Genomic DNA, 22,376 nt, shown 5'->3' with positions numbered 1-22,376 from the left:
TTCCAAGCATTACTGGAAATGTTTTTATTTGTCCAAAAAATACATTTCAAGCCTTCCATCACTTTCTTTTGTATTTGAAGACATACAATTACAGGGTCATAAAGTAATGTTCATATATTAATTTTCTCATAGTATTAGGATTTTGGCTTAGTGTAACTTCCATTTAACACTCATTCTGTAATCTGAATATTATTCTCACTTAGGCAATTATTTTTCCTTTGCCTACAAGACTTTCAATGTCCTTTGTTCCCCAATTTTCTACTTCAACTCTCGTAGAATATTAAAGCACACTTTCGTATGAATGGAGTTCCTCATGTTCATCAATAATGTTTTTCTGTTTCCTCAAAGCAATGAGTCAGTCTGTTAATTTTCTCTTGTAGTAATTCTCCCTCTTTACTTATTCTTGGCAAAGGTAGTTGAGCAAAAAGGGAACTTGACATATGGCTCAGGCCATTTCATTAAATCATATCTCTTTTATTCAGCTGTACTCTTCCCATCTCATAAAGTCATAAAGAAATTCATTTCCTGCTCTCGGAAAGGGAGTCTACCTTACCGCTCTTATGCTTACTTACTTCATTCAGTGGGAAAACGAGAGACACCCTCCACAGTCACTCTGTCATTGGCTCACCCTTGTCTTACCCAAAAGAAATTTTCTTATACTCTTTCAGTTCTATCAATATCTCAATGAGAACGTAAAGCAAAAGTTTTTGTTTTGTTTTGAAAGAAAGATTTCCTTCTGCAGAGTGCTATTATGTAAATGTTAATTCAGGAGAGATTCCAGCTGGAAACTAAGCTGTTTACTCAAGGAATCAAATGTTTAAAGATACCTTCAGACAACTATTGAGGAGAGTATGCCAACAGCCTATTGGGATGAAGAGAGACTCCTAGGGGTTGTTTCTGGGAAAGAAAGGAAAGGCACAGGGGTGGGGGTGGGAGTGGGGGGTGGGGGTGCTGATCCAAGGCTGATGCTTTAAAACCAGAGAGGAGGGGCTGCTCAGACAACCACATCACTCCTGACGCCAGCTTGAGCTCTGGCCCAGTCACCAAATGACTCTTATGTGAGCGAGGGGGAGTTAAGAGCAGGAAGTATAGGGCAATGGTTCAAGTCAGCCTCATGGAACCTGTTTCCTTATCTGTAGAAGGGTAAGGAGTAAATGGGCTAATGTATAGAAAAGCTCTGCAAAGTGCTGGCCCACAGTAGTCACCCAATAGATGGCAGCTAAAACCCAAACAATAGAAAACTGAAAAGACTGTTACACATATCTCTGGCAAACGCTGGATGTGTAAGGTAGCACTGGGGGCCTGTGTAGCCAAAATTTGGAAAGAAAAAGTCTCTCCACTGAAGTGGAGAGAGCAATAGTGTTTATTTGCATTTGGGGCTCTGGAGGACATTTCCCATATTGGACATACTTGGGACAGCGAGTGGTACCACAGCAGTGTTCCCAAGAGTGGTACAGCTGACATCTAGAAGCAGCAGTGATAGGTGAGCATGTGACAACACTCTCAGTCAATAGCTTTAAGAGACCAGACTGGACAAGACCAAATGGTGGTTTCCGCACAAAAGATGAGAGGCTGGGTTTACGAGTATACGTTTGCTATTCGCCTGTAGACTTGGAGAATTATTTGTAGAGGGATTGTAGAGATAAATGATTGTAAATCTAGCTTTATCACGGTTCAGGAAATCAAGCACATTGTTTAACACTGGTGGTTTCTAGAAAAACCAATGTTGTGATACTTTATACCTTCATATGACATTTATACCCCATCCTCAAGAAGCCCATGACTAGTAGGGAAGACATATCTATAGATAAATGATTACAAAAACAAGGTGACAAAGCCTGTGAATGAGGTATATCTAAAGATTTAGGACAGAGCAAGGAGGTGGCTTGAGTAACTCTGTGGGACTAGAGAGGGTGGTTAAAGGTACCATGAAAGGTTTGAGTTGGCGTAAAAGACAGTTCATCCAATGGGTAAGGAGGCAAAGGTTTCCAGAAAGAATAAAGAGCACATAAAAAGACATAGCACATGAAGCTGCATGGTCTATTAAAGGATTATGGGGTGGCTAAGGCACAACGTGCAATTTGAAAAGTGGCAGAATATGTAAAAGACAGCATGACACTGTAAGAAAAACATGCACAAGCTTGGCTTCCTATCCTGAGACTAGAACTTTACAACTTTGTGAATTTAGGTAACATTTTAAAATGTTTATGAATCTTAGTTTCCTCATCTGGAAAATGAGGATAAAGATAGCCATGTTTAAGTGTTGTTGTAGATATCAAACATAAAATAAAATATTTACTTCCATATCTGTTTTGGTAGGTGCCCAACAAATATTAGATCCTCTTTCTAATGTTTTGTTCTAAATGTAGGCAGGAGCTAGATCATAGAGGATTTTATACATTAAGCCAAGGTGTTTAGACTTTATGATGTAGGGAAAGGAAATCTACTTTTAAGTTTTAAGAACTTGCACATTAGCAAGATCCATATTGGTAAACATGAATTAGTGGGGAGTAAAACTGAAGAAGGGCAACCAGTTAGGCATTGCCTGGGGATAGTCTAGGCAAGAGATAATGAATGTCTAAACTATGGCATGGTAGTAAGAATGAAGAAAAAGGAACAAAGTCCAAAGATATTATGAAGGTAAAATAGGCAAGACCCTGAGGGTCCAGGGTGAAAGAAAGATGGCACTATTCTATGAATGGTGCCCCCTGGAGTTGTACAATATGGTAGCCCTGGAGGAATGCAGGATTATGCCCAAATTTGGATGACTGGATAAATAATGATCTATTAACCAATGTAGGAAATGTAGAGGGGAGAAAACCAAGCAGTTTTAGCAGGAAAGATATTGAATTCGCTTTTGAAATTGCAGAGTGAAATTAATGTGCATAGAGAAAAGAACTCGATATTTAGTAAGTATATGTGTCTGTGGTCATCAGCATATATTTTGTATTTAAATGAGCCAAGGACTGTGTACGGATCCCTGGGTAAGGCCAATATAACACAGGCAGGTTATGTAAGAGAAGCCAGTGAAGTTGAGTGAGAAGGAAAGATCAGAGAAAAAAGGGACGAGGGTGTTTTGAAGGATTAATTTCTTTTTTGGTGGGGGAGATTGGCCCTGATCTAACATCTGTGCCAATCTTCCTCTATTTTGTATGTGGGTCACTGCCACAGCATGGTTTGACAAGTGGTGTGTAGGTTTGCACCTGGGATCCAAACCCGCTGACCTGGGCCACTAAATAGAGTGGAACTTAACCACTATGCCACCAGGCTGGCCTCAAGGGGGATTAATTTTATAGATGTTAATGGAGTAAGACATTTTAAGAAAATTGAATTAGTGAATAGTGTCAAATGCAAGTGAGAAGACAAGTGAAAAATCAGATGCAAAATGACCATTGGATTTATCAAGGTAGAGCTTATGAGTAGTGTGATAATGGGCTAGAAAGTCTTGGACACCGTGATCAATAAGCTTGGTTACGATGTGTAAGAATAAGTTAGACTATTACCCATAAAATAATATGGGATCTTACCTACATTTAAAAGTGGAGGAGAATTGAGCATATTTTAGGCTGATAAAAGGTGATGGAGATATTGAAGATATAGGAGCCCAAATACCGTTTAGTGATTGGTCTTCTCGTGAAATGGTGGCTTTCAAACTCAACTCCGTAATCAGAGTCGGAGGACGTCCTGCTACTCAGCAACTCAAATGTTTCATTCCTCTCTTCTGTCTCTGTGTCTCTCAATGGCTATCTTCCCCAATTTCCTTAAATGCTAGATCTCGCCTCTTACTCTCTCATTCTCTGTAGATATCTTTACCTCACACTTGACAAGGGAAATTAAAAACATCAGCTAGGAGCCTGCTCTCCTTTGCCTGCATGTGTGGAGTGTAGGGAAATGAGCAAATTTCACCAAGGAAGTGATAGGAGAAGCAATATCTTAAAGATACAAGTTTCAGTTAACTCCCTAAAATAGAGGAACCTAATTGCTAAGAGGATGGCAATGAGGATGTCAAAGAGATCTTTGCCATATAAGGAGGAACCCAGAAGGCAAAATGAACAGAATTAGGAGAGAAGTCAGTCATGAGCAAATGAGTCTTAGCGGCTGATAACCAGAGACTAGGAGGGTCAGGGTACTGGAGAGGATTAAAATTCTCATCACAAATTTTCTTTCCGAGATTAGACAAGAAGGCCAATAAGAAAAGCAGACGTTTCCATGAAGGAAGTCTTAATTGGGGGTTAGATACGTATGTATAACAATTGGAAGTGGGGGTGAGAAGAGAAGAAAGAAGGGGGGAGAGAAGCCTTCCTTGGCTCCTAAGTCAGGTATTCATTTCTAACTTTGAAAATAAATGCTACTTTTTCAGGAAGAAGTGATAATCTGAACAGGAAAAAGTGCATAGTTACAGAACACATGCAATACCATTTGTTTATTAAATGAATGAAAGAAAGAGATACAGGAGTATCCACAACATATTATGAAGTGAAAAAAGGTAAGTTTAACAAAACAGGGTGTGTGTGTGTGTGTGTGTGTGTATGTGTGTGACAGAGAGAGAAAAACACACAGAGACTAGAAATGCTGAAAGGTGCTCTCTAGGAGTGGTCGGCCTGGAGGAGATTTCAGAGGCAGATCTATGTTTAATGACCTGAGGTTTATACAATTCTGGGGCATCCTTTAAGAGAAAAAGATACAAATTTATGAATGCAAATTAGGTATAAAAAGAATATTTGTTTAGGAGGATCCAAGCTTCATTAGCTCCACAGTCAATCTGTGTCTACATGATTTTTGTAATTTTCTCTGTGCTTAGCATAACTTTTCCACAGTGATCATGAATTCCTTTAGAAATAAGAACCAAAGTATAAGTTATGTAAATTTGTTTATGTCAGCCATGCTCTCAAACTTATTCACATTAGGTTTTTTCGAAATGATCATTAGAAACAGTGTCTAATCAGGAAGGCTATAGAGCTTAAGAGTTTATGTTGTGATTTACGATGCATTTCTAGAAAGTCATCCACAAAATTCCCAGCTTGAGCTTATCCTTGAACTTTGCTTACATAAAGCACCATAGACAAATATCCTGAAACAAGAAGAAATTCAAGGTCAAACACCTCCTTTAATCAAGGAAGCCTAATTTTTTCTTTAGAAAATGGACATGAGTTGTACTGATTTTAGTAACCCAATGTAAGTGGGTTTCCACAAATTGGGTTACTTCTTCTCCCCCAAAAAAGAGATATTGCTGTATTACACATTCTTTCTAATAGCATGAGCTCCTCCGTGCCTTCCTGTGGTCACAGTCGCCTGTACCACACTTTAAACCGGGGAGAGCTTCTGCCGGAGGGTTTCTTTAGTAACAGGAAGTGACTGTGTGAGAGCAGTTTTATACTGGTGCGCTTTATCCTCTTAGCCATCAAGGAAGTATGTTACTGTAAATGATTTGGGGACTGTCCCCATAAATTCTTCTTGGTGAACACACTGTTGAAGGGTGTTTTGAGAAAAAGTAGAAAGAAGGTGTTTTCTTACCTTTGGAGAACATGAATTTCTGTGACTTGGCATGGCCCCTGGGGTGACCCCTTTTAGATCAGGAGAAGTATTCCTCTCAATCAGATCGCAGATTTTATTGTCCAGCTCCATGCTTTCACATCTGCGCAGGGGGACATGGGAAAGTTACATTTTATAAAGGTAATTAGAAGTTATTCAAGGGTACAATGAGTTTGTGAATGACATGCAGGTGTTATTTACGTACAATACTCCTCTGGAATCTCCAGATCTCTAATCTCATTTTGTATTCATTAGTCTGTGCAATGACAGCACTTTAAAGGGTATTGGAGTTTAATTTTCACGTACTTGCACATTTATACAGAGTGATAAAGTAAGATACAGAAAAGTTCAGGGATTTTCACAATCTTATACAATGACCAGAATTGAGCACTCACAGTGATCCAGATTATTTACAAATATTTTCTTATTCAATAGGCATAACAATCCATTCAAGTGGTCACCTTTACCTGCATTTTACATGTGAGCAAATTTGGGCTTGGGAAGTTAGCTAGCGTACTAATTGTGAAGTCAAACTGTGAAACATTGGCAGGGCCAAGATCCAACTTAGAACTGTAGGAATCTATAGCTGTCTCTTGCATGTGTGTGTGTTTGTTTTCTCCAGTTTTATTGAGAAATAATTGACATACATCATTGTATAAAAGTTTAAGGTGTGCAGCATGATAGTTTGATTTACATATATTGTGAAATGATTACCACAGTAGGTTTAGTTAACATCCATCATCTCATATAGATACCATAAAAAGAAAAGAAAAAATGTCTCCTTGTGACGAGAACTCTTAGGATCTACTCTCTTAACCACTTTCCTATACGTCATACAGCAGTGTTAGCTGTAGTCACCATGTTGTACGTTACGTCCCTAGTACTTATTTATCTTATAACTGGAGGTTTGTACCTTTTGACCACCTTCCTCCAATTATCCCTTCCCCCCACTTCTTGCTTCTGGTAGCCACAAATCTGATCTCTTTTTCCATGAGTCTGGTATTTGCTTTGTTTTGTTTTAGCTTCCACATATAAGTGATACCATACGGTATTCATCTTTCTCTGACTTATTTCACTTAGCATAATGAATTCAAGGTCCATCCACATTGTTGCAAATGGTAGGATTTCCTTGTTTTTTTAATGGCTGAATAATATTCCATTTTGTATATATATATATCACAACTTCTTTATCCATTCATTCATCAATGGATACTTAGGTGGTTTCCATGTGTTGGCTATTGTAAATAATGCTGTATAGTCTGTCTCAACCATTTTTGCTGTCTGTCTTCAATTAACCTGAGAACAAATCCCTAAGCGATTATTTGCCACCAAATGGAAATATTACGCTAGAATCAAAGAGTATCTGGAAGCCACCTTAAGGGGAATCTAGTCCAACTGCATCGTTTATCTGAGAATCAGAATGACTTGCTTCCATTCCCATGACCATTAACTGATAACACTAAAATTTAAACCAGATTTTCTGACTCAATTTCATTTTTCTTTCCCATTTTTACCGTGTTGGCATGATGGAGAGATTTTCTCAGTAAAAATACAATTCACAAGAAAAATGCATTCATTTTTGTGATTTTTCTTTACATATATTTTGCCTGCCTTATTATTTCTTACCCCTTAAAAATAAGCCCTTGGATTGGGGTAGGAGATCTTTCAAGAGTACTTCTCAAAGCTGTCTCCAAACAAAATAAATATATAGCTGGATGACATAGTTGTATGTCTATGTGGCAGAGGCTGCTTGGGTTGTCTGCCCAACCACTACCTTCTTTGAGAGTGACACCCGGGAGTAGGCTCTGACAGCCATGCTTGTTGACACCACTAGATATCACTTCCTTGATTATAACTGATTGGACCAAGAGTAAACAACTGATCCCAGGTTGGTCAATGAGATTATCTTCTGTTCTCTCCCAGCAGAGGGAGCTAGGAATGAAGCAGATGGGTAGGGAAATGCAGAGCTGTGAGATTGAGACAGTCCTGACAATTTTCTCATTCCGAGAAAGCCCTTTCTAAGGCATAACTGCCTTCCTACCCCTACATTCTGTGAACCACCCTATGTCTTTTTAATGAATTATCTCTGTCTTTTTTTATAAGCCAGCTTTGCTTAATTTCTGTTATTTGTAACATAAAATCCCTAAATAATACACTTTGACCTTCATTTTTATATTTATTCTTTCTTTCAGGCTGTGAAATGTTTGTACCTCATGTCCCACATATTATGCCACTAGACATTACGAGCTATACTGGGTCTACAGTAAATCCTTCATGGTCCAAAATGTTGCAAATTCATAACGATGAGCTTGGACTATCTACAAGGTTTCCCACAATCCTCTGAGAAGAGTCTCAAAATTTCTTTAATAACTGCCCCAAATCCTTCAAGTTAATTATATTCTCAAGTAGCAATAGAATTGGACTGGACTGAATGTTAAGCCCTTGAGGCAGTTTTCTGACCAATTCTGAACTGGACTTGCCTGCCAAGAGGTCACAGTACTTTCTGGTACAGCATTCCCCTGTGGCAAACATTGTATTGAGCAATTTCAAACCCTAGAAGGATCATTTTGATTTGAACTACTATGACCTCCAAGTCCCCAACTGATCTGGCTCCCTTGCTATGTTTGTGAGCTCATCTTCTACCCCCCTCCCTCCTGCTTTTTGATTCCAGGCCCTCTTGCCCCATCTCAGTTCACGGAACACGCCAGGCACAGTTCCCACTCCTGGGCCTTGGTGTCTGCTGTCACCTCCACAAGACTTGCTCGCCCATGCCATTCAGGTCCTGTCTCAAATGTGACTTTATCAAGAAAGCCTCTGACTAACTTATCTGAAATAGCTTTCTCGCACCCATCACTATTGCCCCTTAGTTCTTTTTATTTTCTTCTTAGAATTTTTTAATATTTTGATTTCTTATTTGTTTACTGCTCTCCCCCACCCCTATATAGGCCCCATACATGTACTATAAAAGAAGAAGGACCTTTGTCTGTTTATTCACTGCTCTGTCCCTTGGCACATAGTATGACCTCAATAAATATTAGTTATTGAATAAATGTGACTCCATGACAAAGTTTAACTCAAAACATTAACTCAAATCTGACCATTACATTAGAAGTTTATTTAAAATGTATGCAAATAACCTCAAACTCATAGGACTGATGAAGTTGGGATATGAATCATTAAGCAAGGGAACAGTAACTGTAGTTTTGGAATGGACACTTGGGCTCAGTTATTACTGCCCTCAGCCTGCCTTGCTCTTTTATACTGGAAGTATGTGTGTTTTTCAATAGTCAACAATAATTCATTGAGTATCCACTATGGCAGAGTGGGTACTGACTTTTCACAGAAATAGCTACCTACAGTGGTGATTCTCAAACTGTTTCAGCTTTAGTGGTGAACACGTTTAGAGGCCAACAGCCACGCTTTCCTTTTTCATGTGGACAAGTGAGGGAAGGTTCTGCCTCAGAGCAGGAGCATGCTCCCTCTTTTGAGAGGGGATTCGGCACATGTCCCTCAGAACAATAGCCAAACGGGAGGGGCCCTTGCTGAGGGAGGGTTTCTTGGGCTTGGCACAGAGTGAGCCTCAGTGTGGTGACCACAGCTTTGGTGACTTTGGCCACTACAGAAAGAGGAGAAGTGACGGCAAAGAGAAAGAGAACCACGTGGTGGGGACTAGAGGTGGGACGCTTCTGGTCACGCCTATGGAGACAGCAGGTCTCAGTGTTGACCATGGTGTCAGGGACAGGGCTTGAGCACTCAGGAACCCAGCTGGGAACTGGAAGGACATGGGAGGGGTGGAGCTCCAGAGATTACACTTCATTTGGGGCTGGTGTCCACTTTCTCTGCTCATTGACATTGTTACAGCCATTGTCTTGTCACTATAGTGAGTTTGCCTCAGAACCTACATATGAAGCCTCTGAAAAAGAAGCATTGGGATGCAGTAGAAAATGAGCTTTTAGAGTTGAACATAACAGTGGGACCCAAGATAAGTCTCTCAACTTCTATGAACCCTACTAACCTGGTTTATACAAAGAGGAAAACAGATCCAGCCCTGGTGGTCTAGTGGTTAAGATTCAGTGCTCTCACTATTAGTTGTCATACTGTGGTGGTGGCTCACACAGAGAACTAAACAAACAACTAGTATACGCAACCATGCACTGAAGCTTTAAAAAAAGAAGAGGAAAATAGTATTATACTGTGAGGCTGTGAGGACTAGGGATAACATATGTACAATGGGCTGCGCAGTGCCAGGCATGCTGTGGGTGCTCAATAATTGATACCACTGTTATTATTCTGAGGCTCATCGTTACCAAACAGTCTAACAAATGAGTTTGGAAAGTAGGAACTGTGAATTTAGTATATTGCTGAAAAGAAAAATAATTCAAAAAGCACAAAAAGGTTTCAATTTGGTTCAAAAGATAATCAAAAAGTTTAGTCCACCTTGGATAAAAGACAGCTGTGCCACCTACTTGGGTCTTATAACATTCTTAGCAAATCTTTTAGATTATTCTTTAATATAAGAATTCAGCGGATGAAAGTATTTTTACATTCTATTTTTAATTAGTGAAATTCATTATATTTCATGAATTTCAATTGGTCTTAGATTTATTTTATAAAAGAAAATAGTATTTATCAAAGTTTCTTTCTTTCCTATAAAGCTCAAAATTCTGACAATTGAGAGGCAGAATTAAAGTTGGTAAATTATGCTTTTCTCTTTAGTTTACTAAATAATTGCATGCAACATAGTTATATTCTTAACATTATGACCCAAGTTTTGGAGTAAAGAAAGAAAAACGCTCTACCCAACTTTTAAGCACAAGTAGAACAAATCCTACATAACCTTGCATTAGTTTTGCTAGGACATATTATCCTCACCTTGGGGTCTGTGCCCTGATTCTACTCAGATGATTAGGTGAGGGTTATGGCTCTAGAGAACTGTGCTCTGGGCCCTCCCCCTTAATCATCCTTATTTTTCAAATAAGAAACTTGAGCCTCAGTGAGGTTAAGTACTTTTCCTAAGGTCACTTGACTTATAAGGGGCAGGGTAAGAATGCTTTTTGAAGCCCATGACTCAACCATTGGGCTACTAGTGATTTTAGGAATTGTCAATACAGCAGGACCGTAGAGGACTGTGTTATTCCCAAATAACTGGGTTCAGGTTTTCCATTTTGATGGGCTTTTCTGCTTTGGTTCCAAAGAAAACAACCTATTGGTGCCTGCAACTGAAATGCAACTGACTTATAAAGTCAGATATTAGGAGAGGCTTGGGAGAGGAGCTGTGACGATCAGGTGTTTCACCCGTGGCCTGTGTTTTACATGGCTCCTTATTTTTCTAAGTTGTGAGTTCTTGACCAGGGTCCAGGATGGCAGTCAGGGGGTCCATGAATCATCCCAAATCAAATTAAATACAAAATAACATATGTGGTATATGTTCATTGTCCATTTCTGAAGAAAGTGTCTATAGTTTTTATTAAGTTGTTGACCTCTCCAAAAAGCTAAAAGTCACGGACCCAACTTGTTATTGTCATGAGTGACTACTTTAAAATCAAATCTCATTGTGGTTTTCTTTGTCTAAGAGTACACTTGTTAATTTTTTAAAAATTTTTTTGTGAGGAAGATTGGCCTTGAGCTAACATCTGTTGCCAATCTTCCTCTTTTTGCATGTGGGATGCTGCCTCAGCGTGGCTTGATGAGTAGTGTGTAGGTCCACACGCTGGGTCCGAACCTTCGAACCCCAGGTTGCAGAAGTGGAGTGCCCGAACTTAACTGCTATGCCACCGGGCCAGCCCCTAATTTTTTTCTTTTTTTTACCATGGAAGAACTATGAAAATTCAGAAATGACTCTTTGAATCAAACACTATTACTAAAATCTTTATTTGAGGTGGCCTCGTTACTAAATTGCTAGCAAATAGAGAATTATAGAGGCAATATTATTAGGCTAAAAGTTCTCCAAGATCAGGGCGACAGAATTCAATGAAGTCCAGTAAATCCCTGATCGCCTCTTGGCTTATTCATTGCTTATTTTAAACTTACATGGGTATAAATCACCTTCGTTACTATCCCTCCTTCCTACCCTTCACCCACAAGAATAATCAACATAGAAAGTAAATAGAAATGATATTAATAAGAATTAGATTTTACCAACAGGATAGTAAGTTAAGCCAATGAAACAATGAAGATTTTTTTTTTTTTAACAGTTTCCCCTAAGTTATATATGATGTGTGAGCTGTTTTTCCCAAGACTACCATTGGGAAGTAATGATCTGCCCCGCAACCCAGTGGGCAACCGAGAGAACAGGGAATGAGGTGAATGGGTTTCAGGTATATTTGAAGCCTTAGACTTTTATTACATATTCAAGGGTCTCCAGTACAGAAGCCTCCAAGAAATTATCCAATAAAGCAAAGGATAGAGCATGTCTTTGAATGCCATTGCTTAATAGGTTCATCCAAGGATTATTTAATTATTTAAATTTTACTCTTTGCTTAGAACCTAGACATTGTTAATTTGTAGAATCCTCTCTGGTTGAAAAGATGATCTCAAAGGTTATAGATTACTGCCTTGCAGGGCATTAACTAGTTTTGTATCTAATCTAACCATCTCATTCTAACATTCCTTTATTAAATTGCCTGTATATACTCAGCTCTTTAAATGCTCTTTGAATAAGGCTTCTTATCTTTCTGGATACCTCATTAATTAATGAGCTGAATTAAAACCACGGACATAATTTCATTGTATACTTGTGTGATAGTCATGTTTTAACTTTTTGTGCATTGTACATTAACATCACTGGATATCTGTACTTTAAGACCATTGAACTTCCACTTGCTGACAATGACTCATGGTGAGCCTGCAACCCAAAACCACCAGACTTGGTTTTTATGGTTACATGTATGGTTGCCTCATTAGTATTGGCAAGTGGTGTAAATTCCTGAAGAAAAGAATTACACTCAGTAGATAAAACAGATAACCACAATCTTGGAAATAACCTGAAATCATGTAATTCATCTCCTGCATTTAGAAGACAGAGAAATGAGGCTCAGAGGGGTTAAATGACAGACAGCAAAGCCAGGGCAAGAATTAAGGACCCTAGTGTTCTTCTTCCTCCACACACTCGCCTACCTCAAATGTCCACAATTTCCTCCCAGCCTGCTGCCAAGGTCTCATTTTATGCTTTGATCTTATGTCATAAGCCAAGGTTTTTTAGGGAGGATCCTAGAGAACACAGCACATTTTCAAATATAAGACAAGGAAAAATCAATAGCAGGTTCTTCTCTAATGGAAATGCTTCCAGATGTTCAAAGACCAGGAATTGTGACCTTTGGTGACTCAAAATGAGTGGTATTGTCTGAAAGACTATACTCAAGCAGTAATTTTTAGGTTTTAGTTTTTGTTATCATGATTAGTTCTCTGAGCGTGCTTCTGGCTATTCAGAGGAGAAACAAATTACTCAATAAAGAAATTACTCTGTGTACGTGTGTTTTAGATCAGTAAGTCGTGGCGTCTTAATTATTTTAGCAATTGGGAACTTTAATAGTTGTGGCTAAAGAAGGTAGAAAAGAAAAGCTTTTCTCACAGAATTTTCAAAGTAGCATTGGCCTCAAGCAAGAATGAATTTTTCTAGAGTTTAACCCAAGGCTATGTGGTTTAATAACTTAAATAAGTGTCTAAAAAATGGTCTTTGCATGTCTGAAACGAAAGCCCAGAGGACGGGGGATATTTCTTATGAACATGGACTCTCTTATTGCTCTCAATCTGCATTCTTGGCTGGATCCCTGTTTATTTCCTCTCTGCTTGGGTGATGTGCCAGGTCGCTGAACTGATGCCGCGTACCCGAGCCAAGCTTCTTGTGGCTGCGCCCAGGAGGAACATGCGGGCAGAGGAGCCAGATTGGAGCCAAGATGCTGCAGGTGCTGTTTAGGCCGTGAAAGATTACCAGTGAGCAAAGTTCTGTAGAAGCCACATCCTCCTACAGCTATCCTACTGAGACAGGGTTGGCCTCCTTATGGGAACTGTTCTGCTCGGGTGAAAGACTCTCGTTCACATAGGCAGAGTGACAGAGGCAGGATATAGCGTCTATGAATACACACTGTTTCGACAGAAGATATTCTGATACACGCACACCCTGGCCTTTATGCCTGGCCAAATGTTAGCCATCCTACAGTTCTCACCTTAAATCTGGGAGAGAAACTGAACCCTAGATTGCATGAGGTGTCCCAACTGTGAATTTCCACAGCAACCCGTATTTCCCCCTTTACACAGCTTATTACACTTAATTGTAATTGCGTGTTTACGCGTTTGTATTCTCCATTAGATTATAAACCCCTGGAGTCAAGAACAGGTTTAGCATGCTTATCATGGTATCTCCAGAGCCTCACAGTGATTACTAAATATTTGACAAGAGAACAAAGAGTCAAGAACAACTAGATCTGGGGTCAATAGGGGGCACGAGGTAGTACTGAAGGAGGAGAAGCTTATATTAAAAAGTCATGGGTAGGCTGCTCCTCTGTCCTCTTCAGATGCGTTCTCTCCATGGTATCCATGATATTCCTTCATCTGCCTCTGGGAAAAGGAGCTGACAGGGCTTAACAGCTCTGACTATTGTAACAGGGGACACATCTTTCTGCTACCAGCCATAGGGTTTCAGGCGTCAGTAAGCAGGGATCTGGAGGTATTTCAGAGTTGAGAAGTCCTTTCCAGTTCCTTGGAATTAAAACTATAGTCAGAGTGATACTTGAGAAGAAACATAAATAAGGATAAAGCCTTACCCAAAGGCAAGTATTAAGCATGATTCTCTTCTAACAAGCTCTCTGATTTTTTATTAAGAGAAAAAATTACACCATATTAGATCTCATGGGTAGGCTGAGCCTGGAAGACCAAGGTATGTTAAGATGAGAGTTTCTCTACTCCAGGGAGCAGGGATTCTAGTAGAGAAAAAGGAGAAAAACTAAGTCATGCAACCTTCCTCCTCTCCCAACCATTTATTACAATGATACCAAATGCACCCTCTGACAGGGACACAGGAAGAACATAGCTTGATAGCTTTACGAGTCAATAGAGGGGTAGATTCTTTGGTGTTTTTGTTATTATTATTGTTTTAATATGGCATGCTACCATCAAGGTTGATTTTTGGTTATTTAAAATTTAATTGTCTTGAAGAAGCAAGAGACTGTGAAAAGTGAATAATCTTAAAGATTCAGGTATAGGAAATATAGTTCCTAACCAGCATTTATGAACAAGTTCAAACCTCTATTTTTAGGTCAAGAAAACCTTGGCAGTTACTCTAATGTTTGTATCACATGGTTAAGGTTTTTGCACCATTATTCTACAGTGCAAATATACTCGTACTGATTTATTGATGAACATCTGGAAGAGAGCAAAATTAAACCAGCCATACATGCACAGAAAAGTTGTATATTTTGTTGTTAATGTTGAAGGGTGGCAGAAAATATGCCACCCCAGCAACAGGATTATTTTGAGCTGAAGGCACTTAAAAAACAGCAGTTGCAAGAGCACTTTGATCTCTCCTTTTTCTTCCTGAAAACAGGAGATAAAACTCCCATGTGCAAGATGCCCTCCCTATACTAGGAGAAAAGAAACATTTTTATCATCAAGGTCGGGAAGGTAAGACCGAGAGAATTCTTCACAAACAGACCTCATTAAAATAATTCTTATCTTCCTTTAGCCTTCCCATTTATTTTACCTGTCCACAAAATCTTCTCTTTGTTCAACCTAGTGCAAAAGCATCTATGGGTCTTTATTTACTTATGAAGGCCCCCGTGTCATAGAAAACTTAAATGTGTATACTTTTCTCTTGTTAAGCTGTCTTTTGTTACAGAACCTCAGCAGAGACCTAAGATGAGTAAGAATTTTCCTCTGCTACAATGTTACGGAAATAAGCATTTTAATAGGAACATTAAATAATATATTTTACAGTTGTGTCTTTGTCAAAAAAGCAAAGTGGTTAAGTTAGATCTGGTATACTCATTTGATATAGCTCCATTCTTGCGTCAACTACAGTTTCCCTTTAATTTATCAAAACGTCTCTCTCAAATCTCTACTTTACACGATACCAAGTTGTGACATTGTCTAGGAAGATTGGAAGACTAAATTTTGAATCATTTCTAATAATTATAATATTTAATATTTTCTCTAGTATCTCATTGTTATTTATTGACTATGTATTTAGGTAAAATTATCATCAAATAACAAAACACTATCATCTTACAACTATTCTCTTAAATCAATATTGTTAAAGCTGAATTTCATTTCATCAGGACAAATATTTGAAAGAATTTTTTTTTAAGGAACAGCCATTGGTAAAATAATTTTATTCAAATTCTTTTAAATTATAGCAAAGATGGTTACATAGAGATGCTTTTGGTAACTATATCTGAAGTATTAAGTAATTTAGATAAGATACTTGAGAGCTGTATAAAAAATTTACAATAGTAGAGATAGTTTACTTTTCTATTTAATTGACCATTAATATTTATTTAAACTGTATCAGTGTAAATGTCAGTGTTTCACATCTATTTTGGAGGTTCATTTCAATATGTGATTACAATTCTTGATTTTAATTCATCAGCAGTTTTTGAGTTTGTGGCGTATTTACAAACGTACGGAGCCAAGTGAAGGCTGACAAGTGAGGCAGCTTGCCAACCTGAGTCTACACCTGATTCACCTACGGATGTTGTAGAAATAACGGAATAAATTATGAGACACGCCTTCTGCGGGAAATTTTTGGGAGGTTTCATAACAGCCTCACCGAAGGTCACAAACTGAGCTATGACAATTTAATATCTTTTTAAATCTTCTGATGGCATCTTCCCAATTCTTTCCTCTAGATGATAAAGTGTGAGACACTTTTTCTTGGGTCATTTGCATTAGTTTCGTTAGAGGTAGTACATAATATGGTAAATCAAATAACGATCAGTTATTATTATGTGTAGAGTAATTCTATGTATTTAATGAAAATTTGTTTCTGAAAACCAGTAGAGATTTAAATAAGTTCATTTGCAGTTTGAAATACTGCATCGATGGAATGACGCCTCTAGAGGGCGCTCTGCATTCAGTTCAGGTAGAAAGTTTCTGATGTCGCTCACATTTTCAGTTAAGGGTTTTGTTCTTAATTTTGAATTCAGGAGAGAAAGAAAATGTGTGGTGTATATAGGTGTAATAATTATAGCTTGTTTCTTTTGTTTCACTTATTTTAAAACATAATAAAAATTATGTTTCCTTTTTAATAAATTTTTTTTTAAGTTGCAATCATTGTTTAACATTTATGTAATAGACATATCAAATAGTTTTCTTCCTACATGGTGAGTTGATTTTATTAAAGATTGCAATAGTCCATATTCATTCTTTTTTTTTTGCCGTGTTCATATGGGTGTGAAATGGATAAGCCTGGAATTTCTTTTTGTGCCAGAAATTAGGAAGAAACTGGTTAAATAAGGGACAGTTTCAGTATCAAAATAAATAATAACAAGAGTGCATTATAATTCATTAAATAAAATAAGAATTCATTAATTTATCCTCATAAAAAATTTTAAAATAAACATAAATGGGTACTGGAGCAATCTTTACATTGGAATGCTTACTAACAAATGTAGAGGAAATTATGGTATTAGAAAATCACTATTTGGAAGCCATCATAGTAATAATTCAAATAAGAAATATCAATGGATGCTAAAACTAGTAGCTGAAGTTTTGATGAGGAATGGGATATTTACATGATTTCATAGGATCTCCCTCCCCCAATACACAGTGAATACTAAACAACATACTAAAGAATGACTTTACATTGGAGAGTGTTGGCAGACAACATCTTAATCAAATGATCAAAGTTAAAATCACCTGTAACGAGAAAAATCCAAAGTGTGACCATCTGACAGGATGCATTAAAAAAACACAGCTTCCCATCTGTGGTATTCCTGCCCCAAATGCATATTCTGAATCTAATTATGAGATGAAATCTATCGAACTACTTGATGAAAGCAAATTGAGAGACATTCTACTGAATACCAGGCCTATAAACTTCTAAAGTGTCAGGTCATGAAAGTCAAGCAGAGACTGGGGCTCTTTTCCAGATTGAAAGAGACTAAAAAATTATGAAAACTAAATGCAATTTAGGACCTCGATTGGATCCTTTTTTTCCATGAAAGATGTGAAGAGGATAATTGGCAAAAAATTGAACCGGGTTTGAGGATTAGATGGTAGTACTGTATCAACGTTCATTTTCTGATCTTGATGTAAAGGGGTCAGGATATGCTACCACCAAATGTGCCACTTTGACGTAAGGATTATTTTGAGCTGAAGGCAATTAAGAATCAACAGATACAAGAAGAGTTCACTGCCCTCCCCTGATCAGCCTAAAAGCAGGGCATAAATGTTCTTCTGTGAAGGTGGTGTTAAGTGTTGCCCTTCTCCTGTACTAGGCTGAGAAGAGTGATTCTTATCATTGGAGATGGAGAGCCAGCACCGAGATGAGTCTGCTTGAACAAACCTTAGTAAAATGGCCCATATCTTCCATTGGTTCCACCAGATATTTCCTAGTTACTTCCCTATAATTTATCGTCCCCTGAAGCCCAAGCCGTCTTTCCTTAGTTAAGAAGGGTACCTAAGCTCCCATGTCTAGCTGCTTCTTTGAGTTTCACTTCCTTCCTGTGAACTCTTGTGCACGTAAAAATATCAATAAATGTATATTCCTTTTCTCCTGTTAATCAGTCTTTGTCAGTTAAATTAGCAGGCCCTCAGACACTGAACCTAAGAGGGTAGAAGAATAGGTTTTCTTCCCTGATAGATGGTTATCTTGTGGTTACAGAGGAGAATGACCTTGGTTGCAGGAAATGCACACTAAGTCATCCAGTGGTAGCTTATTTCTGAACGGCTCAGGAAAACAAAAGATCTTTGTACACTTAGAAATTTTTGGTAAGTTTGAAAGTATTTTAAAATAGAAAAAAAGTACCCAAATACTAAACCTAAAACATAAAATCTGATTTGATAGTTAAATTATCTTATACTCAATGTAGAAATCATGTTATAAAAATGAAAAAAGCATTTCATTATGTCGCAGAAAGTAAGACGCAGACCAATAAATCTTCTTTGAGATTTGCGAAATCAGTGCAAACCAAAACAAAGCAAAGACAATTTAGGGTTTATCTTGCTTTTCTAAAAGAATGTGGAGGGAGAGCATTTGTGTGAATCAAATTACTCAGACGGCCTGTTCTGCCCAGGGATTCCAGAAAATGACATGAGCTATTTCCACCATAATATTTAAAGCTCAAATCGGAAAAAAAACTCAAAATAGACAAACAAAAACCTCAAACCTTGAATGTCTTCACCTTTGCTCTGTAATGGCTGGCATTTCACCTCCCTGTGGACTTGTTTTCAATGAATACACAGGCTCTGTTGAAATCATCTCAGATTATAGAAGTTCTTGGAAATGTGGCTTAGTGCTGAAATCCATGCACAATAGAAAAAAACAAAAACTGAGAAAGACTTTTTTCTCATGTAATTCAACAAATATTTCTTTAAAACTTCTTTGTTACAAGGCCCATTAACCTTCAAAATCAACCAGGCCTGTGTCTTCATGATTGTGCGTGAGATTCCAAAAGAAAGAACTGTGCATAAAAGGGGATTTTTTTTCTTTTATTAATTACTGTTTTTTACGCAATGATATGATCTTTGACATCAGAGAACAGCGCAGGGGTTTAAAATGGATTTTTATCACAGTATTATTTTTAGATACAAAAGCTATAAAATAAAACTGTTATGGACCTTGTCTATTTATTTCTGAGTATAGAGATTGATCATTTATTCCTAGGTGAAATGGGAAAAAACACTGGCTTCTGTTTGTTATAAATCAGACCATTGAATTCAGATGGGAATTATCAAGGGACATGATTATGTGAGAAATCAGCAAAGTAAAACAGTTCTTAAGTATAAAATTATGTTTTGTTCTTCATATATCTTTACAAGATTGACATAAAAGCCCCTCTACTATTTGTATAAATGCAACTATTCAAAAACTGGGAGAGGAATTCCTAAAACTGAGGGAGTTAGAGTAGTTGGCAGCAGAAGCGAATCTCGCCTGTAACTGGCATTTCCGAGATCAAGCAGGGAAAGGGTAATCTTCAAAGGCCAGGGAGCATTCTGCAGTAAAAACAAGGAGCATCGGGTGGGCGAGGTGACATTGTTTTTATGAGTGATGACAAGATGGATGGGAACACTCACATTCTACTAAAGAAATGATGTTCCCCCTCATTCAGCCGGTGCCTGTGGAACTGTACACAGTCCACCTGGCCGGGCTGGTCAGAGCCATGGCAGCATTTACTGAGCCGGGCACGGCACTCAACACTGTATATGCTTTATCTCATTCAATCCATAGAAGGCCCTCTTGAGGGAGCAACTGCCTCCCCTGTCTTACAGTTGAGGAAACTGAGGTTCACAGAGATGAAGTAACTTGCCCAGGGTGAGCTCTTCACCATTGCATTTTATTGAGCAGGGATTATGTGTAAACCGCCAAAGGTAAAGAATTAGAACAGATCAACTAGTGATACCGGTGGAGGTAGATCTTTTTGAGAAATTGTTCCTTTTTCTATAACTAGCATGGTTTATTTTTTTTATTAAAGAAAAGAAAGGGCCATATACAATTTTTGGTCCTGAAGAGCTAAAAGTCAGGAACGGGTTCAGGAGTAATTATGTGTGGTTGACTGTGTAATGGAGATCATAACACAATTAAATTTAGCATGCCAGTGAGATTTGGAAAATCAAAGAATCAGTCAGACTTATTTTTAGAAAATGAAGTTATAGAATACCCAGGGAAAAGTATTTAGTTTTAAAGATGAACATAAAATTAATAATTGCTTAAAATATACATTCATACCAAATATAAGTATGAATATCTAGCAAAGTCAAGACTTAATAAATGCTGAATAAATAAATAGGGATAAAAAGTATTTTAATCTTTCATAATAAAGATTTTTATAATAATTCTTATAATAATACAACTTTAATGCAGAAAATTTAGAATAAAATTATGGTAGATTTACCCTACTTTATATGGACATGTGTATTTTTGTAAATTGGGATTAGAGGTATATAAAGTTTTGTATTTTACTTTTTCTGATTAATGTATCATCAGAGTAATTATTAAAGGCCTTTCCTTTAGAAAAGAGATTCATGAGTAGAATAGTTTAAAGCATTCAAGAATAAACATGAGAGCCAGCCCTGATGGCCTAGTAGCTCAAGTTTGTTGCCCCCTGCTTTGGTGGCCTGGGTTCGGTTCCTGGGCATGGAACCACATCACTCGTCTATCAGTAGCCATGCTGTGGCAGTGGCTCACACAGAAGAAGCAGAAGAACTTACAACTATACACAACCATGTGCTGGGGCTTTGGATGGGGAGAAAGGAAGGAAAAAAAGGAGGAAGATTGGCAACAGATGTTAGTTTAGGGCAAATCTTCCTCCTCCAAAAAAAAAAAAAAATGAACAGATGTGGCTCAAAGTATGAGGCTTAATGGCCTTTAATAAAATACAATGTATTTAAGTACACCAAAGACCGGCAAAACCCAGTAAGCAAGTGGTAGGCTATCAGTGCAATATATAAGTTGTCTTCATAAAGGACAAGCATATGGCTGTTCAGAGCTAAGAAACTTGATTTTCGACTTTCCTGTTAAAGATTTTGGGTGTTCCTTAACACCTAAGTCCAAGCTCAAGTACATATAGGATCTGTTCTATTTTATAGAACTAACTATAAAGCTAAACATAAGCAAAAAATTGGGATTTACCCAAGAATTCTGAAGGAATTTGAGGGCAAATGTAAGAATCTTTCCTCAAAACGTGTTAGCCAGCATGAAACTGAAATGAGGATTGCTAAAATTATTTTAATTAATAAGAAGAGCCATATAAGAAAGTCAAAGGCCCTATCAGTGAGCAGTGGAATTTCATGACATATATTCACTAATATGAAAGGAATTTAAGCTTCAGAAAGAAAAGCTTCTGTAAGGACAAATCCTATTTGACTGAATAAATACACACATGAAAACTTCACCACGATTATAGGCAAAGGCAATTTGAAAAATGGAGTAAATTTGAAAATGTTCTGTCATGTTTTTAAGAACAGATTCTAGAAAAGAACTAAAGGGTGTGGATAATAGACATATTTCTGGGTGAGTATAAGTATTTGGTTTCTCTCAGGGATCTGGGCTAGGAAAGATTTCATTTTGGTTGTTTGTAAATTACAGGAAAGAAAAAGTAAACAATGAAAATGACATTTTTAAAGTCTTTTCAAACCAAAATGCTAAAGCAAAAGGAATGAACTAGAGGCAAAATACACAAGCTTATGGGAATAGGCTGAAAAGGTTGTACCTGACCTTCAATGTAAAGCATTGCATTCAGAGGTAAAATAACCCAAACGTATGATTCTACTACCTCTGGCCTAAACTTTCAGTTACAAAGAGGTTCACAAGGCATTGTAGATTGTTTGCGTATGAGATCATCCTCACAGCGCTACAGATGTGAAAAAGCAAAATAAAAAAATGACCAGATTTTTATCATTCACCCACGCAGCAAATAATTATTGAACACCTCTTATGTGCCAGACACTCTTCTTGGTGGTTGGTACATTATATCAATGAATAAAAAAGAAAAAAAAAAAATCCCTGCTCTTGTGTATCTTACGTTCCAGGATTTCTTAAAAACAATGACAACTGTAACAATATCCTGCCTCTAAACAAACTGACAGTGAATTTGCTGTCAAGTTCATTACCAAACACAGCTCATGAGATCTAGTGAGGGCCAACTACAATACGGTAATTAAAAATTTACTGTATCTATTTGGAATATATA

General features: G+C 37.7%; 1 protein-coding gene across 1 annotated transcript in view; it reads right to left on the bottom strand.

The window, feature by feature from the left end:
• TNIP3 (TNFAIP3 interacting protein 3) overlaps positions 1-22,376 on the bottom strand; it is an 87,140-nt gene that overhangs the window by 44,320 nt on the left and 20,444 nt on the right. The window contains exon 2 of the mRNA XM_014784548.2: positions 5,515-5,635. Within this exon, the coding sequence (XP_014640034.2) occupies positions 5,515-5,635 (121 nt within the window). The remainder of the gene's footprint in view (positions 1-5,514; positions 5,636-22,376) is intronic.

The sequence above is a fragment of the Ceratotherium simum genome, chromosome 12 (genome assembly GCF_057802395.1).
Source record: "Ceratotherium simum simum isolate JZ-2026a chromosome 12, ASM5780239v1, whole genome shotgun sequence".
NCBI classification, from domain to species: Eukaryota; Metazoa; Chordata; class Mammalia; order Perissodactyla; family Rhinocerotidae; genus Ceratotherium; species Ceratotherium simum.
The sequence above is the reverse complement of the archived record's forward strand: the minus strand, read 5'-3'. Positions and strand labels throughout refer to the sequence as shown.